Source organism: Argiope bruennichi, chromosome X1 (assembly GCF_947563725.1).
Source record: "Argiope bruennichi chromosome X1, qqArgBrue1.1, whole genome shotgun sequence".
Lineage (NCBI taxonomy): Eukaryota > Metazoa > Arthropoda > Arachnida > Araneae > Araneidae > Argiope > Argiope bruennichi.
This window is the reverse complement of record NC_079162.1, coordinates 5500495-5527652: the sequence shown is the minus strand read 5'-3', so window position 1 is coordinate 5527652 and position 27158 is coordinate 5500495. Positions and strand designations below refer to the sequence as shown.

General features: G+C 40.3%; 2 protein-coding genes across 2 annotated transcripts in view; both read left to right on the top strand.

The window, feature by feature from the left end:
- Positions 1 to 23213, top strand: part of LOC129958787 (acyl-CoA dehydrogenase family member 11-like) — a 220242-nt gene extending 197029 nt beyond the window's left edge. The window contains exons 12-13 of the mRNA XM_056071462.1: positions 22665 to 22728; positions 22827 to 23213. Coding sequence (XP_055927437.1) covers positions 22665 to 22728; positions 22827 to 22926 — 164 coding nt within the window. The 3' untranslated portion in view covers positions 22927 to 23213. The remainder of the gene's footprint in view (positions 1 to 22664; positions 22729 to 22826) is intronic.
- A 2212-nt stretch (positions 23214 to 25425) lies between these two features.
- On the top strand, positions 25426 to 26697 carry LOC129958451 (uncharacterized). Its single transcript, XM_056070945.1, has one exon. The coding sequence runs from the start codon at positions 25426 to 25428 to the stop codon at positions 26695 to 26697; it is 1272 nt and encodes a 423-aa protein (XP_055926920.1).
- Positions 26698 to 27158: the final 461 nt, after the last annotated feature.

The window sequence follows — 27158 nt, the reverse complement described above, 5'->3', positions numbered from 1 at the left end:
TTTCAATACGACGAGACGGGCAGCTCCTCCCCACGAAACACCTTGTTCTTACATTTAAAAACCCGTCTTTGCCGGAATCAGTTAAAGTGGGTTACTTGAAATTGGCGGTCCGACCTTTCATTTCGAATCCCCCTCAGGGGCTCACCTACTACAGGTGAGTACGGGTGTCCCAATCCCGAGGTACCCAGGGATCTTTACTCCCTTTAGGTTTACTCTCCTCTGCGCCTTCTGCTGTCTTCTTTTTTTCTTTCCCTCGAGGGTAGGCGAGGGAGCTCTCCATGAGAAGCTGTCGCCGCTCTGTTTGCTTCCTGCTTCTCATGGACAGCAAATACCCCACGTGTTTGCCGTGCGTGGCAACCCATTAGACGGGTGGTGCACTGTGGTCCCCAGTGTATCAATCGGCTGGTACCTAGCCACCGGAGTGGTTAGTCTGCTAGGGATCAAGCGAAGGGGTTACTCCTTGGGCTTGGCGTTAAGGGTGGTCACTGTCCCCGGGGGTAACTCCCAGCGTATAGGTACCAGTTAGCATTATGGTAAGTGCTGAGGCTAGGAACATCTAGAGCCAGTTACTACCATCCCTTGTAGGGCTCCGTGGTGGGCGATGCCACTGGGCCTGAATCCCCATCAATATCGTATGGGCCGTAAAAACTTTGCTCCCTTCAGTGGGCAACAAAAGAATCAAACTTCCTCCTTAATACATTTTGACAAATTTTTCATCATAAAGCGCATGTCTACAAACAATGAAACCTTCCATAATGTTTCACCTTTTCTTGTTGAAAAGGCCATCACTGGAACACTTGGTACTGTATCATCGACCCGGAAACTACGATCTGGTGATTTGCTTGTGGAAGTGAGTTCCCGAAAGCAATCGCAACAAATACTGAAACTGAAAACATTGGGAACAATATCTGTAAGCGTAAGTGCTCACGCTACATTAAATTCTTCAAAAGGTGTAATAACGTGTGGCGAGTTGTTTAATGATTCCATTGAAAAAATTACTGCAGAACTGAAACCTGAAGGAGTAACTCATGTACGCCGTATAACTATCCGACGGGATGGACAACTCCTTCCTACTAAGCACTTCATTCTCACGTTTAACAATCCTAAATTACCTGAATCTGTGAAAGTCGGCTATATGAAATTGCCTGTTAGGACATATATTCCAAACCCACTTCGATGTTTCCAATGCCAACGCTTTGGGCATTCTAAAGCCAGCTGCCGCGGGACTCTCACCTGTGCCCGCTGTGGAGAAAAAGGCCATGACAACCAACAGTGTTCTGCAGCGGAAAAGTGCGTGAACTGTGATGGTAACCACAGTTCCTTTTCTCGATCTTGCCCCCGTTGGACATTGGAAAAACAGATTGTATCGGTTAAATTCAAGGAAGATATTCCATATCCTGAGGCCAGGCGAAAAGTACTTGCTCAGACGCCAACACCAGGCGTGACTTACGCATCTGTTACCAAAAAACAATTTTGTGCAAATTGCTCCTGTGCAAATTGTGTGCAGAATATGCCCAGAACTAAACCTCTACCAAAAGTATCTGATACAGATTCTGAAATTTCTATAACCAGTGCTTCTGAACCCAGTAAACCGGAAAAGCATCAACGCAAAGTAAAACCGAACAAAGCATTGAAGCTTAAGATTTCGAAACGCGGCATCCCTCAAAATAATCTTCATCAAAAAATGAAAAAGTCAACTTTGAATAACTCAGTCGCTCTGGGACTTGCGAGTCAGGGCATAGTCCACAAGGATTTATCATCCATTTTTAAAGGCGTGCCCAAAAGTCCCGATAGTATTTCGCTACATCCATCTGAAGAGGATGATAATGACCTCCAAATGAGTTGCGAGTTATCGCCAACTCCATCTAATGTTCCTACCACTGCTTTTAAAACGCATGCTTCCTAATGGGTTTTTGTATTTCATGGAACTGTCGCGGCATTCGTCCCAAATTAAATGAAATTAGGACAATGCTTAACAAATTTCATCCCGCTTATCTCTGCCTTCAAGAAACTTTCTTGAAGACAAACATCCCACTTAAATTACGTGGTTATAATACCGTTCGGAAAGATGCAGAAAACGGCTCCCATAATTCTGGAGGTGTCTGCATTCTAACCTCCAATTCCTTTCCGAACACACCTCTTTCGCTCCATACTGATTTGCAAGCTGTGGCTGTTCAAGTGCATGCACGAGCATTAATTACAGTCTGCTGTATCTATTTGCCACCTAATGCTTCTGTTAGTCAACAAGATCTTGACAGTTTAGTGGATCAACTTCCAGCTCCGTTTATTCTACTTGGTGACTTTAATGGCCATTCTACTTTGTGGGGTTCAGATAGAACAAATTCTCGTGGGCGGCAGATCGAACAGTTTATTTCTAATAACTGTCTCTGTTTGCTCAATAATGACGAGAAAACTTATTTTCACGAACCAACACGCTCCTTTCACAATCTAGATCTTGCAATATGTTCGCCAGTTCTCTTTCCGCTTTTGAATTTTACAGTTGAAAATGATCTTCACAGTAGTGATCATTTCCCTATAATAATTTCCCATGCTGACAGTGGCGGTATGATTCAAGGTCCGCCTTATTTTCTATTTCAGCGAGCGGATTGGTCTGCATTCACAAAACAGGCAAAAATCACTGAAGCTATGGTTTATAGAGCAGATATATCGGCAGCGGTACAACAAGTCCTTGACAGCATTATTAATGCTGCAAATAATAGTATTCCCAAGCGTTCCCCACGTCTAAGAAAATTTCGTAGACCGTGGTGGAATAAATCTTGCCACGATAGTTACAAAAAGCAAAAGCAACTTTGGAACAAATTCCGTAGGTGTCCTACTACGGAAAATCTCATTGCTTTTAAACGAGCTAGAGCTTACGCTCGCAGTATCCGTCGGCGTAGTCAGAGGGAATCCTGGCTTAGATATGTTTCTACTATTACTTATTCTACTCCTAGCAAACAATTGTGGAAGAAAGTCAAAGCAGCCAATGGAATATATCCCGATTTTTCCTTCCCTGTGTTAAAATCGGGAAATGTGGTATACTCTTCGCCTCTTGAAGTTGCCAATAATCTCGGGCATACTTTTCAAAAAGTTTCCGCTGTAGATTCATACAGTCCATCATTTCTGGTGGCTAAGAAGCGAGCGGAAGGAAGTAAATTACAATTTATTTCCCGTAGATCTCTTCCATATAATTGCGAATTTAGTTTGTTTGAGTTGAAAAGTGCACTGGCTTGCTCTAATGATAGTAGCCCTGGTCCTGATGGTATAACTTACAATATGCTTCGCCATTTGGACGAGGTCTCTCTTTCCAATTTATTAAAGCTTTTTAATCGAATATGGACTGAGCATGAGTTTCCATTACAATGGCGTGAAGCTATAGTTATCCCAATCCTTAAACCTGGAAAGGAACCTGCAAACCCTCTAAACTATAGGCCAATCGCTTTAACTAGCTCGATGTGTAAAACTTTCGAACGCATGGTCAATGCGCGCCTGGTATTTGAATTAGAAAAACATGATTACATTTCGCCACTACAGAGTGGTTTCCGCCGTGGACGTTCAACTTACGATAACATCGTCCTCCTGGAAACACAAATTCGTAATGCTTTTGTACGAAGAAACCACCTTGTTTCTATCTTTTTCGATATAGAAAAAGCTTATGACCGTGCGTGGCGCTATGGTATTTTACGAACTCTCTTTAACCTAGATTTTAGAGGAAATCTCCCTATTTTTATTCAAAACTTTTTAACCTCACGAACTTTTCGAGTACGTCTTGGTAATTTTTATTCCGATATTTTTAATCAAGCTGAGGGTGTTCCGCAAGGGTGTGTTCTCAGTGTCACTCTTTTCATAACCTATTTTAGCGAAATTCTTAGTCAGCTGCCTCCATCTGTTCAAGGTACGCTTTATGTTGACGATCTGCAGATCTCCACTCAAGGTTCTAATATGCACCTAATTGAACGGCAACTGCAGAACGCAGTCAACAAATTAGTTTCGTGGTGTGATAAAAATGGGCACACTCTTTCTCCGGAAAAGAGTCGTTGCGTTCATTTTTGTCGAAAACGACAGCTGCATCCAGAACCTGTGATCAATATTCGTGGAACTGCCATTCCCTCTGCCGATGAAATACGGTTTTTAGGAGTCATTTTTGATAGGAAGCTCACTTTCCTTCCGCATGTCCTGCATCTGCGGGAGAGGTGTGAGAAATCTCTTAACATCCTGAAGGTGCTATCTAATACTTCCTGGGGGGCCGATCGTACATCCCTCTTACGGATCTATCAGGCCGTCATTTTATCCCGTATTGATTACGGGTGCATGGTGTATGGATCTGCTCGCCCTTCCGTTCTGCGAAAGCTTGATACGATACACCATTCTGCCCTTAGAATTTGCTCTGGTGCTTTTCGCACGTCACCAGTAGAAAGCCGGTATGCCATATGCAGTCAACTTCCTTTAAATCTTCGACGTAAGAAGATAGCCGCACAATACTATTTTCGAATACTATCGGCTCCGAAGCATCCTGTTAGTCAACTGTGTCTCCCGGTTGGTCTTCGGAGACTTTATGATGCTCGCCCCTCTCACATTCCTCCATTTAATGAGAGGGTTAAAGCTTTTCTTCATGATTCGGGACTCACCGAGGTTTTAATTCAACCAATAAATTTCTATTCTTTTCCTCCTTGGGATGTTCCACAATTTTCATTTTTGAACCCTTTTTCTGGTTACGATAAATCTACAACAGCACCGATTGTTTTTCAGCAGCTCTTTCACTATCACCGTTGTCAATACTACCCTTACACAGAAGTTTTTACTGATGGATCAAAATCCAATCAGCATGTTGGTAGCGGAGTAGTATTTCCCTCTGAAACTTATAACTATCGCCTACCCACGTCTTTCTCGGTTTTTACTGCTGAATTGATTGCAATAGCTTGCGCTCTTCAACTGATTTCAGCTTCTTCTAATCGGACATTCTGCATTTATACTGACAGTATCAGTGCTTTGAGGTCTCTTGCCAATTTCAATAATCGGATGCATCCTGTTGCTATGGAAATCCTTGTTCTTCTTCGCGACCTTGAAAAAAGAGGCGCAAACATTTTATTTTGTTGGGTCCCGAGTCATGTCGGAATACCCGGAAACGAAATGGCAGATATTGCGGCAAAAACGGCAAGTTCTTTGTTGCAGCGTGAACTTCCATATGACGATGCAAAAAAATATTTTGCTGATCATGTTCGCGCTTTATGGCAGCAATCCTGGGAACAGCAAACTTCAAATAAACTACACTCGGTTGATCCAGTGACAAGTTTATGGCCTGTTATCCCTGTACGTGAATTAGACGTTAAATTAACTCGACTGCGCATTGGCCATGCCCGCTTTAGCCACAAGCATCTTTTATTTGGGGAACAATGCCCTTCATGTCCAAAATGCCATGTAATTTTAACAGTCAAACATGTTTTAATAGAGTGCCCTAATTTTAATCCTCATCGGTTAAAGTTTTTTAATTCACTATCCATCGAGTTGCGAGAGATTGTGGGTGAAAGTCCTCACCCTAACATTTTTAAATTTTTACATAACATTGGGTTTTTATATTCTATTTAGTTTTGCTTTCTAAATTTGTTAAATTTTCATCTTTAATTTGTTTGACGCCTTTATTAAAAATTATGAAAAGCATATTTTTAGAGTACTAATTTTAATACGTTGCCCTACAAAATTTGAATTTTTATTAATAAATTTCTTAGTATTACTTTTTATATGAATTTGATTTATCTCACCATTCGAGTGGCGCAACATAGCCAGATTTGGCTTTTATGCCAAAAACCCTAAATAACCAACCAACCAATCATTCCGAATCCTTTGCGTTGTTTCCAGTGCCAACGTTTTGGGCACTCTAAAATGGCCTGTCGCGGGACACTCACTTGTGTCCGTTGTGCAGAGAAGGGACATGACAGCCAGAAGTGTAGCGCACAGGAAAAGTGTGTTAACTGCGATGGCGCCCACACCTCCTTTTCACGATCATGTCCACGTTGGCAAATGGAAAAAGAAATAATAACGCTCAAAACGAAAGAGCAAATTTCCTATCCTGAAGCGAGACGGAAAATTCTCGCTAGAACACCGTCACCTGGGAAAAGCTATGCCTCAGTTGTTCAGAATACATTTTGCAAAAACTGTACATGTACAAACTGTACTAAATTTACTTCCCAAGCAACTCACAGTGAAAAGTCATGCGACTCCGACACCGAACCATCAATAAACAATCCAACTGAAACACATATATCCCAAAAGCCCAAATTAAAATCAAAAATGCAGAAATCACTCCAGCTAAAGCTTTCTAAACGTGGTCTATCACCAAAACAACTGACATCGACCCTTAAAAAATCCCATGTTAAGAGTTCTGTAGCTCTGGGACTGGCAAGAAAGGGCCTAGTTCAAAAGGACTTACCAAGCATCTTTGGTGGCTTACCTAGAAGTCCCGATCTCATCGCCCTACATCCATCTGATGAGGATGATAATGACTTTGCAATGACTTGCGAAGTCACTCCTATTCAGGCCACTGACCCTACTATTTCAAAAATTAAAAAACTTTCTTAATGGGTACCTTCCTTTCATGGAATTGTCGCGGCATAAGATCTAAACTTTATGATATCAAGTCCATTATTAACAAATTTCATCCAATCTGTTTCGGTGTTCAAGAAACTTTCTTGACGCCTAGCATTCCTATAAAATTGCGTGGTTTTAACTGTGTGCGAAAAGATGCAGACACTGGACATCATAGTTCGGGAGGCGTCTGTATCTTTACTTCGAATTTGCATCCAAGCACACCACTTATTCTACACACTTCACTACAGGCTGTGGCTGTACAAGTTCACACTCGAACATTGGTCACAGTCTGTTGTATATATTTACCACCTCATGATATCATACGTCTCCAAGATCTTGACAACTTAGTGAATCAACTTCCTAAGCCATTTATCATACTTGGCGATTTCAACGGGCATAGTTCTTTGTGGGGTTCGGACAGTACGAACTCTCGCGGGCGACAGATCGAACAGTTTGTTTCTAATAACTGTCTCTGTCTGCTCAATAAGGATGAGGAAACATACTTCCACGAACCAACACGCACTTTTCATAGTCTGGACTTGGCCATTTGTTCTCCTGAACTTCTACCATTCTTGAATTTTACAGTCGGGAATGATCTTTATAATAGTGATCATTATCCTATAATAGTCTCCCAAGCTGATAGCGGTGGTGCGACTTCATGTCCTCCACGTTTCCTATTCCAACGGGCAGATTGGACTGCTTTCTCGAAACGGGCAGATATCACAGAGACTATGGTCAAAACTCCTGACATTTCGGAAGCAGTGCAACATGTCGTTGATATTATAATGAACGCCGCAAATGTAACTATACCAAAATCTTCCCCACGTCTAAGGAAATTTCATAGACCGTGGTGGAATGAAGCTTGCCGTGACAGTTATAAAAATCAGAAAAAGCTTTGGAACATATTTAGAAGGTATCCAACAACGGAAAATCTCGTTGCTTTTAAACGTGCCAAAGCCCTTGCTCGTCGCATACGCCGTCAAAGCCAGAGGGAATCCTGGATATCCTTTGTTTCTTCTCTGAAATATTATACTCCCAGTAAAACTTTATGGAGGAAGGTAAAAGCTGCTAATGGGATTTATAACGAATCTTCCATTCCTGTTTTAAAAACCGGAAATGTGATGTATTCTGCCCCATTAGAAGTTGTCAATGCTCTCGGCCAAGCATTCGCACAAGTGTCAGCAATAGATTCATATAGTCCTGATTTCCTGGTAATTAAGAATCGCGCGGAACGGTTGCCTTTTCGTTTCAATGCTAGAAGAAACCTCGCATATAATTGTGAATTTAAAATGTCGGAACTGGAAATGGCTTTGTGTCAAGCCAATGATACTAGCCCAGGGCCAGATGGAATCACCTATAACATGCTTCGCCATTTGAATATCACTTCCCTTTCTAATCTGTTAGAGTTATTCAACAGAATTTGGACTGAGCAGAAGTTCCCTTCACAATGGCGCGAAGCTACTGTGATTCCAATCCTAAAACCCGGTAAGGATTCCTCCAACCCTCTGCATTACAGGCCAATTGCTCTGACGAGCTGCCTTTGCAAGACTTTTGAGCGCATGGTCAATGTTCGACTGGTATATGAATTGGAAAAACAAGTATGCATCTCTCCGTTGCAGAGTGGTTTCCGTAGAGGTAGATCTACTTTCGATAACCTCGTATTGCTGGAAACCAAGATACGCAACGCATTTGTCAGAAGGAACCACCTTGTATCCATATTCTTCGATATGGAGAAAGCATATGACCGTGCTTGGCGCTTTGGCATACTTTCAACAGTTTTCAACTTTGGTTTTAGGGGCAACCTGCCAATTTTTTTACAGAATTTTTTATCGCATCGTACTTTTAGAGTTCGTTTAGGAAACTTTTATTCTGATCATTTTATTCAAACTGAGGGAGTCCCACAGGGAAGTGTCCTCAGTGTCACACTTTTTATCCTTCATCTCAGCCAAATCCTTAATCATTTGCCTTCTTCTGTATCTTGTAGTTTTTTACGTGGATGATCTGCAGATTTCTTATGAAGGTAGTAACATGAGCCTAATTGAGAGGCAATTACAAAATGCCGTGAATAAAGTAGTGGCATGGTGCAAGGGCAATGGATATGCTATCTCTCCTGGGAAGAGTCGCTGTCTACATTTTTGCAGGAAGAGAGGGATTCATCCAGATCCGAATATTTGCATTGAGAATGTTTCTATTCCTGTTGTGAACGAGTACGATTTTTGGGAGTGGTTTTCGATCATAAACTGACTTTCCTTCCTCATATCTTATACCTGAGGAAGAAGTGCGAGAAGTCCTTGAATATTTTGAAGGTACTATCCAGAACATCTTGGGGAGCTGATCGAACCTCCCTACTCCGTATTTACCAAGCAGTAATTCTCTCTCGATTAGATTACGCTTGTATGATATACGGTTCAGCCCGTGCGTCTGTTTTGCGGCATTTGGATACCATTCACCATTCTGCTTTAAGGATCTGCTCAGGGGAATTCCGAACTTCCCCGGTAGAGAGCCTGTATGCTATTTGTTACCAACTACCTCTTTATCTAAGACGAAAGAAGCTATCTGCCCTTTATCATTTTCGAACAAAGTCTCTGTCAAATCATCCCATTTCCCAAACAACTTTACCAGTTGGTCTTCGAAGACTCTATGATGCCCGATCCTCTCACATTCTCCCATTTACTGAGAGGATCAAAGCAATTCTCCACGATTTAGATATTAATGAAGTTTCCATAAAACCGCATGATTTCTCTTCCTTTCCACCCTGGGATATCCCAAAATTTTCCTTTCTGAATCCCTTCTCAGGATTCGACAAAAATTCAACTGCTCCAGTTGTTTTTCAACAGCTATTTAACTATCATCGCTGTCGGTATTCTTCATTTACACCAATATTCACTGACGGTTCCAAATCAGTTGATCATGTTGGTTGTGGCATTGTTCTCCCATCTGGTGTTCTGAGCTATCGTATACATAAGTACTGTTCTGTATTCACTGCTGAGCTAGCAGCTATTTTTTATGCTCTCCAGGAAATTTCCTCCTTGGCTCAACGGAATTTTATTATTTATACCGATAGCATGAGTGCATTAGAAACTCTTTCTCACTACCACAATAAGATGCACCCGATTGCTAATAGCATTCTGTTTACTTTGAGTCATTTGAAGATCGATGGTTTTAATATCATTTTCAGCTGGGTGCCAAGTCATGTTGGTATCCCTGGGAATGAGATGGCGGATTCTTTAGCTAAATCTGCATCCTCCTTCCTAAACCAAGAACTCCCATACTGTGATATCAAGAGACTATTGGCGTGTCGTGTTTTGATTACTTGGCAAGAAACGTGGGATTTATTGACCCACAATAAATTGCACTCTGTCATGCCGTCCATTGCTATGTGGCCACCTCTTCCTATCCGTGAGGTAGATGTGAAGCTAACACGCCTCCGTATAGGACATACGCGCTATACTCACAAACATCTGATCTTTGGCGAAAGGGCACCAATGTGTCAGACGTGTCATGTTGATTTAAGTATTAAGCATGTTTTAATTGATTGTCCTGTCTACCATCCCCATCGTGTCAGCTTTTTCAATACATCATCCGTAACTCTAACCGACTTGGTGGGTGAGAAATACCACCCAAATATTTTTACATTTTTAAAAGAAATTCACCTTTTTACTTGCATCTAATTGCCTTTAAACATTTTATCGTCTGTTATTGCATTTTTATGGAGTCGTATCATTAATATCACACTTTTACCGTTTCATAATTATTTTTTCCTGTGATTCATAAATTTTAAAATTTTATTAGTTGATTGCTACATCGCTTATACTATATACAGTTTATCTTAGTTGGTATTACCCCTCAGGGGCTCACCTACTATAGGTGAGTACGGGTGTCCCAATCCCGAGGTACCCAGGGATCTTTACTCCCTTTCAGTTCGCTCTCCTCTACGCCTTCTGCTTTCTGCTGTGTCTTTCCTTCCCTCGATGGCAAGCGAGGGAGCTCTCCATGAGAAGCTGTCGCCGCTCTGTTTGCTTCTTGCTTCTCATGGACAGCCAAAACCCCACGTGTTGGCCGTGCGTGGCGACCCATTTGAAAGACGGGTGGTGCACTGTGGTCCCCGGTGTATCAATCGGCTGGTACCTAGTCACCTCAGTGGCTAGTCTGCTAGGGATCAAGCGAAGGGGCTACTCCTTGGGCTTGGCGTTAAGGGTGGTCACTGTCCCCGGGGGTAGCTCCCAGCGTATAGGTACCGATTAGCACTAGGGTGGATACCGAGGCTGATAATAACCAGAGCCGGTAATTGCCTTCCCTTGTTGGGCTCCGTGGTGGGCGGTGCCGTCGGGCCCGAATCTTTAGCAATGTCGTATGGCTCCTCCCAAGAAGGGTCCCTTTAGTGGGCAACGTATTCCTCAACCTTTTAATATTGACAACCATTTTGATCGTTTTTATATCGTGAAGCGCGTTTCTGAAAAAGACGAGACATTTCAAACAGTATCTCCGTTTCTGGTACAAAAGGCCATCAATGCCACAATTGGTGAACCTACTTCCATCCGCAAGATGCGTTCAGGCGACTTGCTGATAGAGATAAATTCTCGCAAGCAAGCTCAGCAGTTGCAAAAAATAAAAGCTTTAGCAACTATACCGGTTCGTGTTACCCCTCATCAGTCATTAAACACTTCAAAAGGTGTCATAACTTGTGGTGAGATATTAAATCTCCCAGTGGATTTAATTACTAAGGAATTAAAATCCCAAGGTGTTATCCATGTCCGCCGAATTACGATTAGGCGAGACGGAGAAACAATAGAAACCAAGCATCACATTCTTACGTTTATGTCACCTAAATTACCTGAGTCTATATATGTAGGGTACATTAAGCGTCCAGTTAGACCCTATATACCGAACCCCTTGAGATGCTTTAAGTGTCAACGCTTTGGGCACTCGAAAGCAAATTGCCGAGGCACTGTAACTTGTGCCCGATGTTCTGAGAGAGGACATGAGAGCCAGGAGTGTTCCGCACAGGAAAAGTGCGTGAATTGCAAAGGTGATCATACGTCCTTCTCCCGCTCGTGCCCTCGATGGCAACTTGAAAAGGAAATAACAGCAGTAAAAATTAAAGAAGAATTGTCATACCCAGAAGCAAGAAAGAAAGTTCTTTCTCAAACACCCTCACCTGGCATTAGCTACGCCTCTGTTGTCCGGAAGAATTTTTGTGAAAACTGTGCATGTCAAAATTGCACTAAAAATAAGAATACCTTACCATCCTCTAAACCTTCATCCGATTCCGATACTGATAAATCTTTTGTTAATGATCATGACACTAAGAAGTCAGAAACAAGTAAACGAAAACAATCAAAATCAGATAAATCACTGAAACTTAAGCTTGCAAAACGTGGAGTTTCGAAAACAAATCTCTCTGCAAAATTAAAAAAATCGGCTACTAAAAATTCAGTAGCTTTGTGACTTGCAAGTCAAGGTATAGCCCATAAAGACTTGACGTCTATTTTTGGTGGCATACCAAATTGTCCCGACCTCAAACTTCATCCTTCGGGGGATGAATCTGAATTTGAAATGAGTTGCGAAGTTTCTGCAACTCCTGTCGTTGCGCCTAATAACTCTTCAGCGACGCATATCTCTTAATGGGTACCTTCCTTTCTTGGAATTGTCGCGGCATTCGTTCCAAACTTCATGACATCAAGACCATTATTAATACCTTTCATCCGGTTTGTTTTGGTCTTCAGGAAACTTTCATTACACCTAATATTCCATTAAAATTACGTGGCTACAATTGTGTTCGGAAAGATGCAGGCACTACAGGGCATAGTTCTGGTGGTGTCTGCATTTTTACCTCAAATCTATACCCGAGCACACCTCTTACTTTACATACTTCTCTACAGGCAGTAGCAGTTCAAGTCCACATCCGAACACTGGTTACAGTCTGCTGTGTCTATTTGCCACCTCATGATGTCATTAGCCAACAGGCCCTTAACAATTTGATCGACCAGCTTCCATCACCTTTACTGATAATAGGGGATTTCAATGCTCATAGTTCTATGTGGGGTTCGAATAGTACAAATTCTCGTGGGCGACAGATCGAACAGTTTATTACTAGTAACTGTCTCTGTCTGCTCAATAATGACGAGAAGACATACTTTCATGCGCCCACACGCAGCTTCCACAGTATTGACTTGGCCATATGCTCTCCTGACTTACTGCCATTCTTGAACTTTGCTGTCAGTGAAGATCTCTACAACAGTGATCACTACCCTTTAATAATCTCACAGGCTGATAGAAGTGGTGCGACTTTACATCCACCACGTTTCCTATTCCAGCGGGCAGATTGGGCTACTTTCACACACCTGGCAGAAATTACCGAGACTATGGTTAATACTTCCGATATTACGGAGGCAACGCAAAATGTTATTGATTGCATTATATTTGCCGCTAATAACACCATCCCCAAATGTTCCCCACGTTTAAGAAAATTTCGTCGCCCGTGGTGGAATGAGGCTTGCCGTGACAGCCACAAAGAACAAAAGAAAAGATGGAACATTTTTCGAAGGTACCCTTCAACAGAGAATCTTATTGCTTTTAAATGTGCCAGAGCCAATGCACGGCGGATTCGCCGACAGTGTCAAAGGGAATCATGGATTCGCTTCATCTCGTCAATTACATCCTCTATTTCTAGCAAATTCCTTTGGAAGAAGGTGAAGGCTGCAAACGGAATCTATAAAGATTTTTCTTTCCCTGTATTGAAGATAGGAAATGGTACGGTTTCCTCTCCATTAGACGTTGCTAATACTCTCGCGGAAGCATTCGCACAAGTTTCCGCTGCTGATTCATACCAGCCCGCATTCGTGGCGACTAAGAATCGAGCGGAACGGAAGAATTTACGTTTTTCCACCCGAAGATCTCTTTCTTACAATTCCGATTTCAGCATGCATGAACTGCTATTGGCCTTATCTAAAGTACATGATACTAGCGCCGGACCGGATGGAATTACATACAATATGCTTCGCCATTTATCTACGTCCTCTCTCTCTAATCTGCTGCGTCTATTCAATCGTATATGGATTGAACAGAGGTTCCCGTCGCAATGGCACGAAGCTATTGTGATACCAATCCTCAAACCCGGGAAAGATTCGTCTAACCCTCTGCATTATAGACCAATTGCGCTCACAAGTTGTTTGTGCAAGACGCTTGAGCGAATGGTAAATGCCCGTCTTGTATTTGAACTGGAGAGGAAAGAATGCATTCCACAGTTGCAGAGTGGTTTTCGAAAAGGACGTTCAACATATGATAATATCGTCTTACTCGAGACCCAAATCCGCAACGCATTTGTACGCCGAAATCATCTGGTCTCTATTTTCTTTGATGTTGAAAAGGCTTACGACCGTACCTGGCGCTTTGGCATTCTTAAAACTCTTTTCAAATTTGGTTTTAAGGGAAATTTACCTATTTTCTTAAAAAACTTTTTATCTTTGCGAAAATTTCGTGTTCGAATTGGCAATTGTTATTCAGATTCTTTTATTCAAGCTGAGGGGGTTCCACAAGGAAGCGTCCTTAGCGTAACGCTCTTTATAATTCATTTTAGTCAAATTCTTAACATTTTACCACCGTCTGTCGAGGGCACCCTGTATGTGGATGATCTTCAGATCTCCTGTCAAGGTTGCAATATGCACCTAATAGAGCGTCAGCTTCAAGTTGCAGTTAATAAGATAATAGATTGGTGTGAGGAAAACGGACATAAGATTTCCGCTGAAAAAAGTAAATGCGTTCACTTTTGTCGGAAGCGTGAAATTCACTTGGACCCTTTAATTAATATTAAGGATACCTCAATCCCTGTGGTTGGTGAAATAATGTTTCTAGGAGTAGTGTTTGATCGTAAGCTCACTTTCCTTCAGCATGTTTTATATCTGCGGAAGAAGTGTGACAGGTCAATGAACATTCTAAAAGTACTTTCTAAAACCTCTTGGGGAGCAGACCGTACATCGTTGCTTCGAATTTATGAAGCAGTTATTTTATCCCGTATTGATTATGGATGTATGGTATATGGTTCTGCACGGTCCTCCGTTTTGCGTAGACTAGATACTATACACCACACCGCCCTGAGAATCTGCTCAGGAGCTTTCCGAACCTCACCAGTCGAAAGTCTTTACAATGTATGTCACCAACTGCCGCTAAATTTGAGGCGCCAAAAAATATATGTCCAGTATTACCTCCGGTCATTATCCGTTCGAAAACATCCCTTGGTTTCTATGATGTTCCCCGCTCGGCTTCGGAGATTTTACGCAGCCCGTCCATCTAACATTCTTCCTTTTTGTGAACGAGTAAAATTGCTTCTCGCTGATTCTGAACTAAGTGATATAGATATTCAGTCATTTGATTTATTTTCATTTCCACCTTGGGATATTCCTGAATTTTTCTTCTTAAACCCATTCTGTGGGTTCGAAAAGTCTACAACGGCCCCTGTGGTTTTTAAAATACTTTTCGGTTATCATCGCTGTCAGTTTTCATCCTATATACCTATTTTTACAGATGGTTCTAGGTCAGATGATCATGTTGGGTGTGGTATTGTGTTTGAAACACAAACATTCGGCTACAGTCTACATACATGCCTTTCTGTTTTGTCTACCGAATTATTAGCAATTTTCTATGCCTTACAGAAAATTTCTCAAAGCTCTGAACGCAAATTTTGTGTTTATACTGACAGCATGAGTTCCCTAGAAACTCTTTCCCATTTTCATAGCCCCTCAGGGGCTCACCTTCTTTAGGTGAGTACGGGTGTCCCAATCCCGAGGTTCCCAGGGATCTTTACTCCCTTTACGTTTTACTCTCCACTACGTCTTCTGCTGTCTCCTTTTTTCTTTCCCTCGAGGGTAGGCGAGGGAGCTCTCCATGAGAAGCTGTCGCCGCTCTGTTTGCTTCCTGCTTCTCATGGACAGCAAATACCCCCACGTGTTTGCCGTGCGTGGCGACCCATTAGACGGGTGGTGCACTGTGGTCCCCGGTGTATCAATCGGCTGGTCGCTAGCCACCCGAGTGGTTAGTTTGCTAGGGATCAAGCGAAGGGGCTACTCCTTGGGCTTGGCGTTAAGGGTGGTCACTGTCCCCGGGGGTAGCTCCCAGCGTATAGGTACCGATTAGCACTAGGGTAAGTACCGAGGTTGGAAATATCCAGAGCCGGTGGCTGCCTTCCCTTGTTGGGCTCCGTGGTGGGCGGTGCCGTCGGGCCCGAATCACCATCAATATCGTATGGGCTCCTCCCGGAAATCTCCCTTCAGTGGGCAACAAAAAGAAACAAAACAAAATTTTCATTTCAACAAAGACAAATACTTTGATCACTTTTTTGTCATTAAACGAATATCGGAAGACAATGAAACATTTCATTCTGTTTCACCGTTTTTGGTTGAAAAAGCCATCGATAGTACACTTGGTGAAGTCGCTTCAATTCGGAAACTCCGCTCTGGAGACTTGCTCGTTGAAGTTTCATCTAAACAGCAAGCTAATAAAATCGTAAAACTGAAAGCTTTGGCCACAATACCAATCACTGTAAGTGCCCATAACTCACTTAATAACTCGAAAGGTGTAATAACATGTGGAGAGTTATTCAATTCAACAATTGAAGAAATTATGAAAGATTTTCAGCCTGAAGGAGTTATACATGTACGTCGTATTTCAATACGACGAGATGGGCAGCTCCTCCCCACGAAACACCTTGTTCTTACATTTAAAAACCCGTCTTTGCCGGAATCGGTTAAAGTGGGTTACTTGAAATTGGCGGTCCGACCTTTCATTCCGAATCCTTTGCGTTGTTTCCAGTGCCAACGTTTTGGGCACTCTAAAATGGCCTGTCGCGGGACACTCACTTGCGCCCGTTGTGCAGAGAAGGGACATGACAGCCAGCAGTGTAGCGCACAGGAAAAGTGTGTTAACTGCGATGGCGCCCACACCTCCTTTTCACGATCATGTCCACGTTGGCAAATGGAAAAAGAAATAATAACGCTCAAAACGAAAGAGCAAATTTCGTACCCTGAAGCGAGACGGAAAATTCTCGCTAGAACACCATCACCTGGGAAAAGCTATGCCTCAGTTGTTCAGAATACATTTTGCAAAAACTGTACATGTACAAACTGTGCTAAATTTACTTCCCAAGCAACTCACAGTGAAAAGTCATGCGACTCCGACACCGAACCATCAATAAACAATCCAACTGAAACACATATATCCCAAAAGCCCAAATTAAAATCAAAAATGCAGAAATCACTCCAGCTAAAGCTTTCTAAACGTGGTCTATCACCAAAACAACTGACATCGACCCTTAAAAAATCCCATATTAAGAGTTCTGTAGCTCTGGGACTGGCAAGAAAGGGCATAGTTCAAAAGGACTTACCAAGCATCTTTGGTGGCTTACCTAGAAGTCCCGATCACATTTCCCTACATCCATCTGATGAGGATGATAATGACTTTGCAATGACTTGCGAAGTCACTCCTATTCAGGCCACTGACCCTACTATTTCAAAAATTAAAAAACTTTCTTAATGGGTACCTTCCTTTCATGGAATTGTCGCGGCATTAGATCTAAACTTTATGATATCAAGTCCATTATTAACAAATTTCATCCAATCTGTTTCGGTGTTCAAGAAACTTTCTTGACGCCTAGCATTCCTATAAAATTGCGTGGTTTTAACTGTGTGCGAAAAGATGCAGACACTGGACATCATAGTTCGGGAGGCGTCTGTATCTTTACTTCGAATTTGCATCCAAGCACACCACTTATTCTACACACTTCACTACAGGCTGTGGCTGTACAAGTTCACACTCGAACATTGGTCACAGTCTGTTGTATATATTTACCACCTCATGATATCATACGTCTCCAAGATCTTGACAACTTAGTGAATCAACTTCCTAAGCCATTTATCATACTTGGCGATTTCAACGGGCATAGTACTTTGTGGGGTTCGGACAGTACGAACTCTCGCGGGCGACAGATCGAACAGTTTATTTCTAATAACTGTCTCTGTCTGCTCAATAAGGATGAGGAAACATACTTCCACGAACCAACACGCACTTTCCATAGTCTGGACTTGGCCATTTGTTCTCCTGAGCTTCTTCCATTCTTGAATTTTACAGTCGGGAATGATCTTTATAATAGTGATCATTATCCTATAATAGTCTCCCAAGCTGATAGCGGTGGTGCGACTTCATGTCCTCCACGTTTCCTATTCCAGCGGGCAGATTGGACTGCTTTCTCGAAACGGGCAGATATCACAGAGACTATGGTCAAAACTCCTGACATTTCGGAAGCAGTGCAACATGTCGTTGATATTATAATGAACGCCGCAAATGTAACTATACCAAAATCTTCTCCACGTCTAAGGAAATTTCGTAGACCGTGGTGGAATGAAGCTTGCCGTGACAGTTATAAAAATCAGAAAAGCTTTGGAACATATTTAGAAGGTATCCAACAACGGAAAATCTCGTTGCTTTTAAACGTGCCAAAGCCCTTGCTCGTCGCATACGCCGTCAAAGCCAGAGGGAATCCTGGATATCCTTTGTTTCTTCTCTGAAATATTATACTCCCAGTAAAACTTTGTGGAGGAAGGTAAAAGCTGCTAATGGGATTTATAATGAATCTTCCATTCCTGTTTTAAAAACCGGAAATGTGATGTATTCTGCCCCATTAGAAGTTGTCAATGCTCTCGGCCAAGCATTCGCACAAGTGTCAGCAATAGATTCTTATAGTCCTGATTTCCTGGTAATTAAGAATCGCGCGGAACGGTTGCCTTTGCGTTTTAATGCTAGAAGAAACCTCGCATATAATTGTGAATTTACGATGTCGGAACTGGAAATGGCTCTGTGTCAAGCCAATGATACTAGCCCAGGGCCAGATGGAATCACCTATAACATGCTTCGCCATTTGAATACCACTTCCCTTTCTAATCTGTTAGAGTTATTCAACAGAATTTGGACTGAGCAGAAGTTCCCTTCACAATGGCGCGAAGCTATTGTGATTCCAATCCTAAAACCCGGTAAGGATTCCTCCAACCCCCTGCATTACAGGCCAATTGCTCTGACGAGCTGCCTTTGCAAAACTTTTGAGCGCATGGTCAATGTTCGACTAGTATACGAATTGGAAAAACAAGTATGCATCTCTCCGTTGCAGAGTGGTTTCCGAAGAGGTAGATCTACTTTCGATAACCTCGTATTGCTGGAAACTAAGATACGAAACGCATTTGTCAGAAGGAACCACCTTGTCTCCATATTCTTCGATATGGAGAAGGCCTATGACCGTGCTTGGCGCTTTGGCATACTTTCGACACTTTTCAACTTTGGTTTTAGGGGCAACCTGCCAATTTTTTTACAGAATTTTTTATCGCATCGCACTTTTAGAGTTCGTTTAGGAAACTTTTATTCTGATCATTTTATTCAAACTGAGGGAGTCCCACAGGGAAGTGTCCTCAGTGTCACACTTTTTATCCTTCATCTCAGCCAAATCCTTAATCATTTGCCTTCTTCTGTATCTTGTAGTTTGTACGTGGATGATCTACAGATTTCTTATGAAGGTAGTAACATGAGCCTAATTGAGAGGCAATTACAAAATGCCGTGAATAAAGTAGTGGCATGGTGCAAGGGCAATGGATATGCTATCTCTCCTGGGAAGAGTCGCTGTCTACATTTTTGCAGGAAGAGAGGGATTCATCCAGATCCGAATATTTGCATTGAGAATGTTTCTATTCCTGTTGTGAACGAGATACGATTTTTGGGAGTGGTTTTCGATCATAAACTGACTTTCCTTCCTCATATCTTATACCTGAGGAAGAAGTGCGAGAAGTCCTTGAATATTTTGAAGGTACTATCCAGAACATCTTGGGGAGCTGATCGAACCTCCCTACTCCGTATTTACCAAGCAGTAATTCTCTCTCGATTAGATTACGCTTGTATGATATACGGTTCAGCCCGTGCGTCTGTTTTGCGGCATTTGGATACCATTCACCATTCTGCTTTAAGGATCTGCTCAGGGGCATTCCGAACTTCCCCGGTAGAGAGCCTGTATGCTATTTGTTATCAACTACCTCTTTATCTAAGACGAAAGAAGCTATCTGCCCTTTATCATTTTCGAACAAAGTCTCTGTCAAATCATCCCATTTCCCAAACAACTTTACCAGTTGGTCTTCGAAGACTCTATGATGCCCGATCCTCTCACATTCTCCCATTTACTGAGAGGATCAAAGCAATTCTCCACGATTTAGATATTAATGAAGTTGCCATAAAACCGCATGATTTCTCTTCTTTTCCACCCTGGGATATCCCAAAATTTTCCTTTCTGAATCCCTTCTCAGGATTCGACAAAAATTCAACTGCTCCAGTTGTTTTTCAACAGCTATTTAACTATCATCGCTGTCGGTATTCTTCATTTACACCAATATTCACTGACGGTTCCAAATCAGTTGATCATGTTGGTTGTGGCATTGTTCTCCCATCTGGTGTTCTGAGCTATCGTATACATAAGTACTGTTCTGTATTCACTGCTGAGCTAGTAGCTATTTTTTATGCTCTCCAGGAAATTTCCTCCTTGGCTCAACGGAATTTTATTATTTATACCGATAGCATGAGTGCATTAGAAACTCTTTCTCACTACCACAATAAGATGCACCCGATTGCTAATAGCATTCTGTTTACTTTGAGTCATTTGAAGATCGATGGTTTTAATGTCATTTTCAGCTGGGTGCCAAGTCATGTTGGTATCCCTGGGAATGAGATGGCGGATTCTTTAGCTAAATCTGCATCCTCCTTCCTAAACCAAGAACTCCCATACTGTGATATCAAGAGACTATTGGCGTGTCGTGTTTTGATTACTTGGCAAGAAACGTGGGATTTATTGACCCACAATAAATTGCACTCTGTCATGCCATCCATTGCTATGTGGCCACCTCTTCCTATCAGTGAGGTAGATGTCAAGCTAACACGCCTCCGTATAGGACATACGCGCTATACTCACAAACATCTGATCTTTGGCGAAAGGGCACCAATGTGTCAGACGTGTCATGTTGATTTAAGTATTAAGCATGTTTTAATTGAATGTCCTGTCTACCATCCCCATCGTGTCAGCTTTTTCAATACATCATCCGTAACTCTAACCGACTTGGTGGGTGAGAAATACCACCCAAATATTTTTACATTTTTAAAAGCAATTCACCTTTTTACTTGCATCTAATTGCCTTTAAACATTTTATCGTCTGTTATTGCATTTTTATGGAGTCGTATCATTAATATCACACTTTTACCGTTTCATAATTATTTTTTCCTGAGATTCATAAATTTTAAAATTTTATTAGTTGATTGCTACATCGCTTATACTATATACAGTTTATCTTAGTTGGTATTAATTTATAATTGATTGATTCAGTTCATATTAATGTGCTCTTAAATTAAACCATATGACTGGCGCAGTATGGCCTCACATGGCTCTTGTGCCAATAAACCATACCTACCTACCTACCTACCCATTTTCATAGTCGGCCTCATCCGATTGCCTTGGAAATCTTGGATCTTTTGAGGACTCTAAAGAATAGAGACTATGAATTATTATTCTGCTGGGTCCCAAGTCATGTCGGAATAATCGGAAATGAGCTGGCGGATAACGCTGCTAAAACAGCAACTTTGTTTATGCAGCATGAAATACCCTTCTCCGACGCAAAGAACCTTTATTTAAAACATATTTATTCGTTATGGCAACAATCATGGAATCAGCAGATAAATAATAAATTGCATAGCATAAAACCAACAATTACATCCTGGCCCTCTCATCCAGTGCGTGAGCTCGATGTCAAATTGACTAGACTCCGCATTGGTCATACTCGTATTACTCACAAATATCTTCTATTTGGTGATCAGGCTCCTCTTTGTTCGAGATGCCAAGTGCTTTTAACAATTCGTCATATTTTTATTGAATGTCCTGATTTTAATTTTCATCGTTTACGGTATTTTAACTCCTCATCACTAGACATGCCATCACTGTTGGGAGAGAATCCTCACAAAAACCTTTTTAAATTTATTAAGGCAATTGGTTTTTACAATTCCATTTAAACTTCATAATTTTAAATTTGTTCAACTTTCCACCTTTTCGTTTTAATTCTAACGTCGGCTTTTAATGCATCTTTTATTCCTATTAAAGTCATTTTTTTAGGTTGTATTAGGAAAAATTTATTAACCATACGTCTGGCGCAGTATAGCCTACACTGGCTCTTGTGCCAATAAAACAAACAAACAACCTTAGTTGGTATTAATTTATAATTGATTGATTCAGTTCATATTAATGTGCTCTTAAATTAAACCATATGACTGGCGCAGTATGGCCTCACATGGCTCTTGTGCCAATAAACCATACCTACCTACCTACCCACTATCGAAACGAACCCCCGAAAAGTTCGTAACAATATATATACAGGATGAACCTGAAGAACAAAAGCAGATTGAGAATATCAGATAGGTTTTCATTTTTCAGCTATTTCTTCTACTCATTTGTTCAAAGTTTGTATAGATGAAATTTTGTAATTAATTTTTCACTAATTTCCTAATGCATTAAAATTTTAATATTTGTATGCTTGTGTATTCTCAATGAAATACACTGTTCTAACACTTTCACAAATTACTTAGCCATTATTCGATAAACTTAGTTAAACTGATTCTTAAGAGTAGTGCCACATGTTAATGAATCGGAGAGAAAAGTTATTTATCGATTTCATTATATTTATAATAATGAATTTTAAATTGAAGACTGAAATGCAGAAAATAATTAAAGTAAAAAATCAACCAATTATTACATTAATAAAATTGTTCTCAATCAATTTATTTTAAAAGTGGCTTGAAGGGGATTCGTAACGATAACTATGCTCAAATTATTATTCCATCAAAAACACTGTAGAACTAATGAACGGCGATTAAAAATTCGAATTGTTTTGCATTTTTCTCATTCATTTTATATCACTGAGAAAGAAGTTGTGAAAAAAAATTCATATAACATTTTTTTAAGCTGTTTTCATTTTGAAATAGTTATACTCTTATTCCTGATAACTCACCTTTTACAGGAGCCTTACTGATAGAAAATGCTACGATCACAAAGAAAACAACTGATATATTTACAGTTCAACAGTGAGTATAGTTCTTGGTATATATATTTGAGTATATATATATATTGTTATATATTCTTCATCTTTATCGCTAATTTTTTTTTAATCGTGAATTTTTAGATGGTGTAAAATGCAAGAACTGTGTCCTTTACACCTGCATCAAAACTACAGCAGTTATACGGAAAAAGATTATGAAACTGTTATGGAAGATTTTTTATGAACTGCAAGTTGCTGTTCTAAAGAATTTTTATATTGTCTTTGTAAGCTTTGAAATAAAATACTTCATAATACTAAATACCAGGTATAATATTTAATAATGAAATATAAAGTCCGGCTTTCGAAATAACTAATTAGAGTAAAATGAATTTTTTGTGAAATTACTTTTACAGATTTACAACTACTATGTAAATGTAATACTTCACATGTAATTGGATGAATTTCAAAACATCATACAACTTGAAAGAATGACGTATATTCTTTTGATATATTTAAATGTATGCAATTTTATCATTTTTGCACTACTTTATGAATAAAAAAATTATGATTTTTCCATGTATATCAAATAAATTGAATTAAAGTATTCAAACAGTTTTTCAAAATGATTTGTGGGGTGCTTACTATTTTGAAAAGTCGACACAAAATTCTGCCTAAAATTAAAGTTACAAATGCTGCATTTTTTATGGATATCGGGGAGATACGAAAAAAGACTTTTAATTGTGTTTTCTTTATTTACTTAAGTATGAACAGGATTTGGTGGCTAAAAATATTGTAAACATTATAATCCCTTCAGATACTTAGTTCTTTTTAATAGTACTCATGTTACTGCAAGGGAAAAAATCAGCGTTACAGATTTTTTCTAACATTTTATTTGTTATTTGACTGGTTTTTTTTATTTGTTATTATTATTTATTATATTTTACTTTATTTTTTATTTGGCGGTCTCATTAAACAATATAAGAAACTTCAAATTGTTGAATTCGGGGTCTAATTCAAATAACGGAACAATATGTAACAAAATTTTTCAAAGAAATTTAGCAGCTTAATTTTTCCAAATTTTTGATTATAGGGGAAGGATTTTTGACACTTTTGTCGCCTTTGGGCAATGCAAACAGATTTTGAAATTTTTTTGTATTTAGTACAATGATTAATAATTAATTAATTAATCTAACTTGTTGTTAAAAAATAATTTACACTTTGTTAAAAAAATGTTTCTATTTCCATTTTTTTTTTTTTTTTGGATTGGATGTTTATTCTTAAAAGAAATCTTAATCAAAATATTTTTGAGTTCTAAGTATACGTCAATCTTTGATATACGATATTGCGGAATATCTTCATTTTAATCTTTTGATTACTTTTTCTCTACAATTATTTTCTTACGATATCATTTTTCGACGTTTAGAATACTTTCCGATTTTCTTTTTATTCAGATTTTTACAAGACTCATTTTCTCCAATTATTCAAGAACTTTATCCAATCATATCTGACCACGTTCTGAAAAATCTATACTGTTACTCCTTCATAACTTGATAATGTTATTGAGATGGCAAAATAATAATAATGATAATAATAGTAATAATAATGGTGTGAGTATTAAAACCTTTCATCCTCATAACAATCATAGAGTGCATCATTTGATCCAAATGAATGCATTTGGTTCATTCAAAACTTATGACATCTTGGATGTAAGCAACTGGTTATAAATACTAAATATTTGAAATAAACTTGTTACCATATAGGATGTACTTAAATTGGAATATTAAATCTGACTCCAAATAGTATCATGGAAGGTTTCAATGTTGTAAATATTGTTCTCTTTAATAAGAATAATTTTACTACTGACAAGATTTTCCTTCATCTCTACCTGACCGGTCGATGAATATCCATCTCTCAAACGCGATTCAGCCATTACAGGTTCGTCAACAGAGATTCTGATCCAAACTTTTGTCAGATACAATTGATCTCTTCAGTGTAAGTGTGAGGGTTTTAAATCGGATTCAACGAATAATAGTTACAAGTAAAAAAGGACCAAAAGTTAAATCAAAGATTATCACTGAAATCCTGAAAAATTAGTCTAACAACCATTGAAATCAAATGACCTAAAACAAAACAAACAAAAACATTGAACGCAGGGATTGCAATACCGGTATACCGAATACCGGTATTTTGAGCCATTTGTACAATTTTGTAATACCGGTATTCACAAGTTTAATCCCCTCAGGGGCTCGCCTACTATAGGTGAGTACGGGTGTCCCAATCCCGAGGTACCCAGGGATCTTTACTCCCTTTAGGTTTACTCTCCTCTGCGCCTTCTGCTGTCGCCTTTTTTTCTTTCCCTCGACGGCAAGCGAGGGAGATCTCCATGAGAAGCTGTCGCCGCTCTGTTTGCTTCTTGCTTCTCATGGACAGCCAAAACCCCACGTGTTGGCCGTGCGTGGCGACCCATTTGAAAAACGGGTGGTGCACTGTGGTCCCCGGTGTATCAATCGGCTGGTACCTAGTCACCTGAGTGGCTAGTCTGCTAGGGATCAAGCGAAGGGGTTACTCCTTGGGCTTGGCGTTAAGGGTGGTCACTGTCCCCGGGGGTAACTCCGAGCGTATAGGTTCCGGCTAGCACCAAGGTAAGCGCCGAGGCTGGGAATGGCCAGAGCCGGTGGCTGCCTTCCCTTGTTGGGCTCCGTGGTGGGCGGTGCCGTCGGACCTGAATCTTATTCGATATCGCATGGGCTCCTCCCGAAAATCTCCCTTCAGTGGGCATCACAAAGAACTAAATCTCAAATGTAATATTCCACATTTTGACCGTTATTTCGTTATCAAACGTGTTTCTGAAAAGAATGATTCGTTTAATTCTATTTCACCATTCCTCGTACAGAAAGCCATTACAGCAACCATTGGTGAGGTATCTTCTATCCGGAAGATGCGTTCTGGTGACTTGCTGGTACAGGTAAATTCCAAAAAGCAAGCACTGCAAATTATGAAACTTAAAGCCTTAGCCACCTTTCCTGTTACTGTCAGCTCTCACGCATCCCTAAATTTCTCCAAAGGAGTAATAACGTGTGGGGAATTATTTAACGTTCCTTTAGAGGAGATCTCCGAGGAACTGAAACCCCAAGGAGTAACTCATGTACACCAGATCACCATTCGGCGGGATGGACAACTCCTACCCACCAAACATTACGTAATGACCTTTCATAGACCAAAAATACCTGAATTCCTTTATGCAGGATATATAAAATTGCCTGTCCGCCAGTACATCCCTAATCCGTTAAGATGTTTTCAATGCCAGCATTTTGGCCACTCCAGGGCTAACTGCCGCGGGACATTAACATGCGCCCGCTGTGCTGAAAAAGGCCACGACAGCCAGCAATGTAACGCTGAAGAAAAATGTGTAAATTGCGGTGAGAATCATGCATCTTTCTCTCGGTCCTGTGAACGATGGAAAGTAGAAAAAGAAATTACCTCTATTAAATTTAAAGAAGACATCAGCTATCCTGAAGCTCGAAAAAAAGTTTTAAATCAGACACCAAAACCTGGATTGAGCTATGCTTCCATAGTTAAAACAACCTTCTGTGTAAATTGTTCCTGCACAAATTGTGCAAAATATGCTCCCCAACCGAAAAATACTGAAAAGTCATCCGATTCCGAAATTGAAAATGAAACAAACACGACTCCTGTAACTAGCAAATCGTCTAGACCTAAAATTAATTCTAACTCTCAGAAATCACTTAAACTTAAGCTTGCGAAACGAGGAATCTCACAAAAAGACATTAGATTAAAGTTGAAAAAATCGACATCACAAAATTCTGTCGCTTTGGGACTTGTGACACAAGGTAATGTTCATAAGGACTTAACGTCCATCTTTGGCAAACCTAAAAGTCCCGATTCCCTTTCCCTTCATCCGTCTGACGAGGAGGATGAGTTACAAATGAGTTGCGATACTTCGCCAACTCTTAATAAGACTCGCACCAACATTCTCAATACTTCTGTGACTTAATGGCAACTTTCATTTCTTGTAACTGTCGTGGCCTTCGGTCCAAATTTGTTGGTATTAAGCAAATTATTAACCAGTTCCATCCCGCTTGTTTTGCTTTTCAGGAAACTTTCCTGAAACATGATATCCCCATGAAAATTCGTGGCTATAACTGTGCTCGTAAAGATGCTAATACTGGAAATAATCCTTCCGGTGGTGTTTGCATTTTAACCTCCAATCTTTACCCGAGCTCTCATTTAAATTTGCAAACTTCTTTACAAGCTGTGGCTGTTCAAGTCCACATACAGACCCTTATCACAGTTTGCAGCATTTACTTGCCTCCACATGCTATCATTAACCAACATGAACTTAATAATTTATTGGACCAACTACCCAAAGCTTTCGTACTACTTGGTGATTTTAATGCTCATAGTAATTTATGGGGCTCGGAAAATACAAATTCTCGTGGGCGACAGATTGAACAA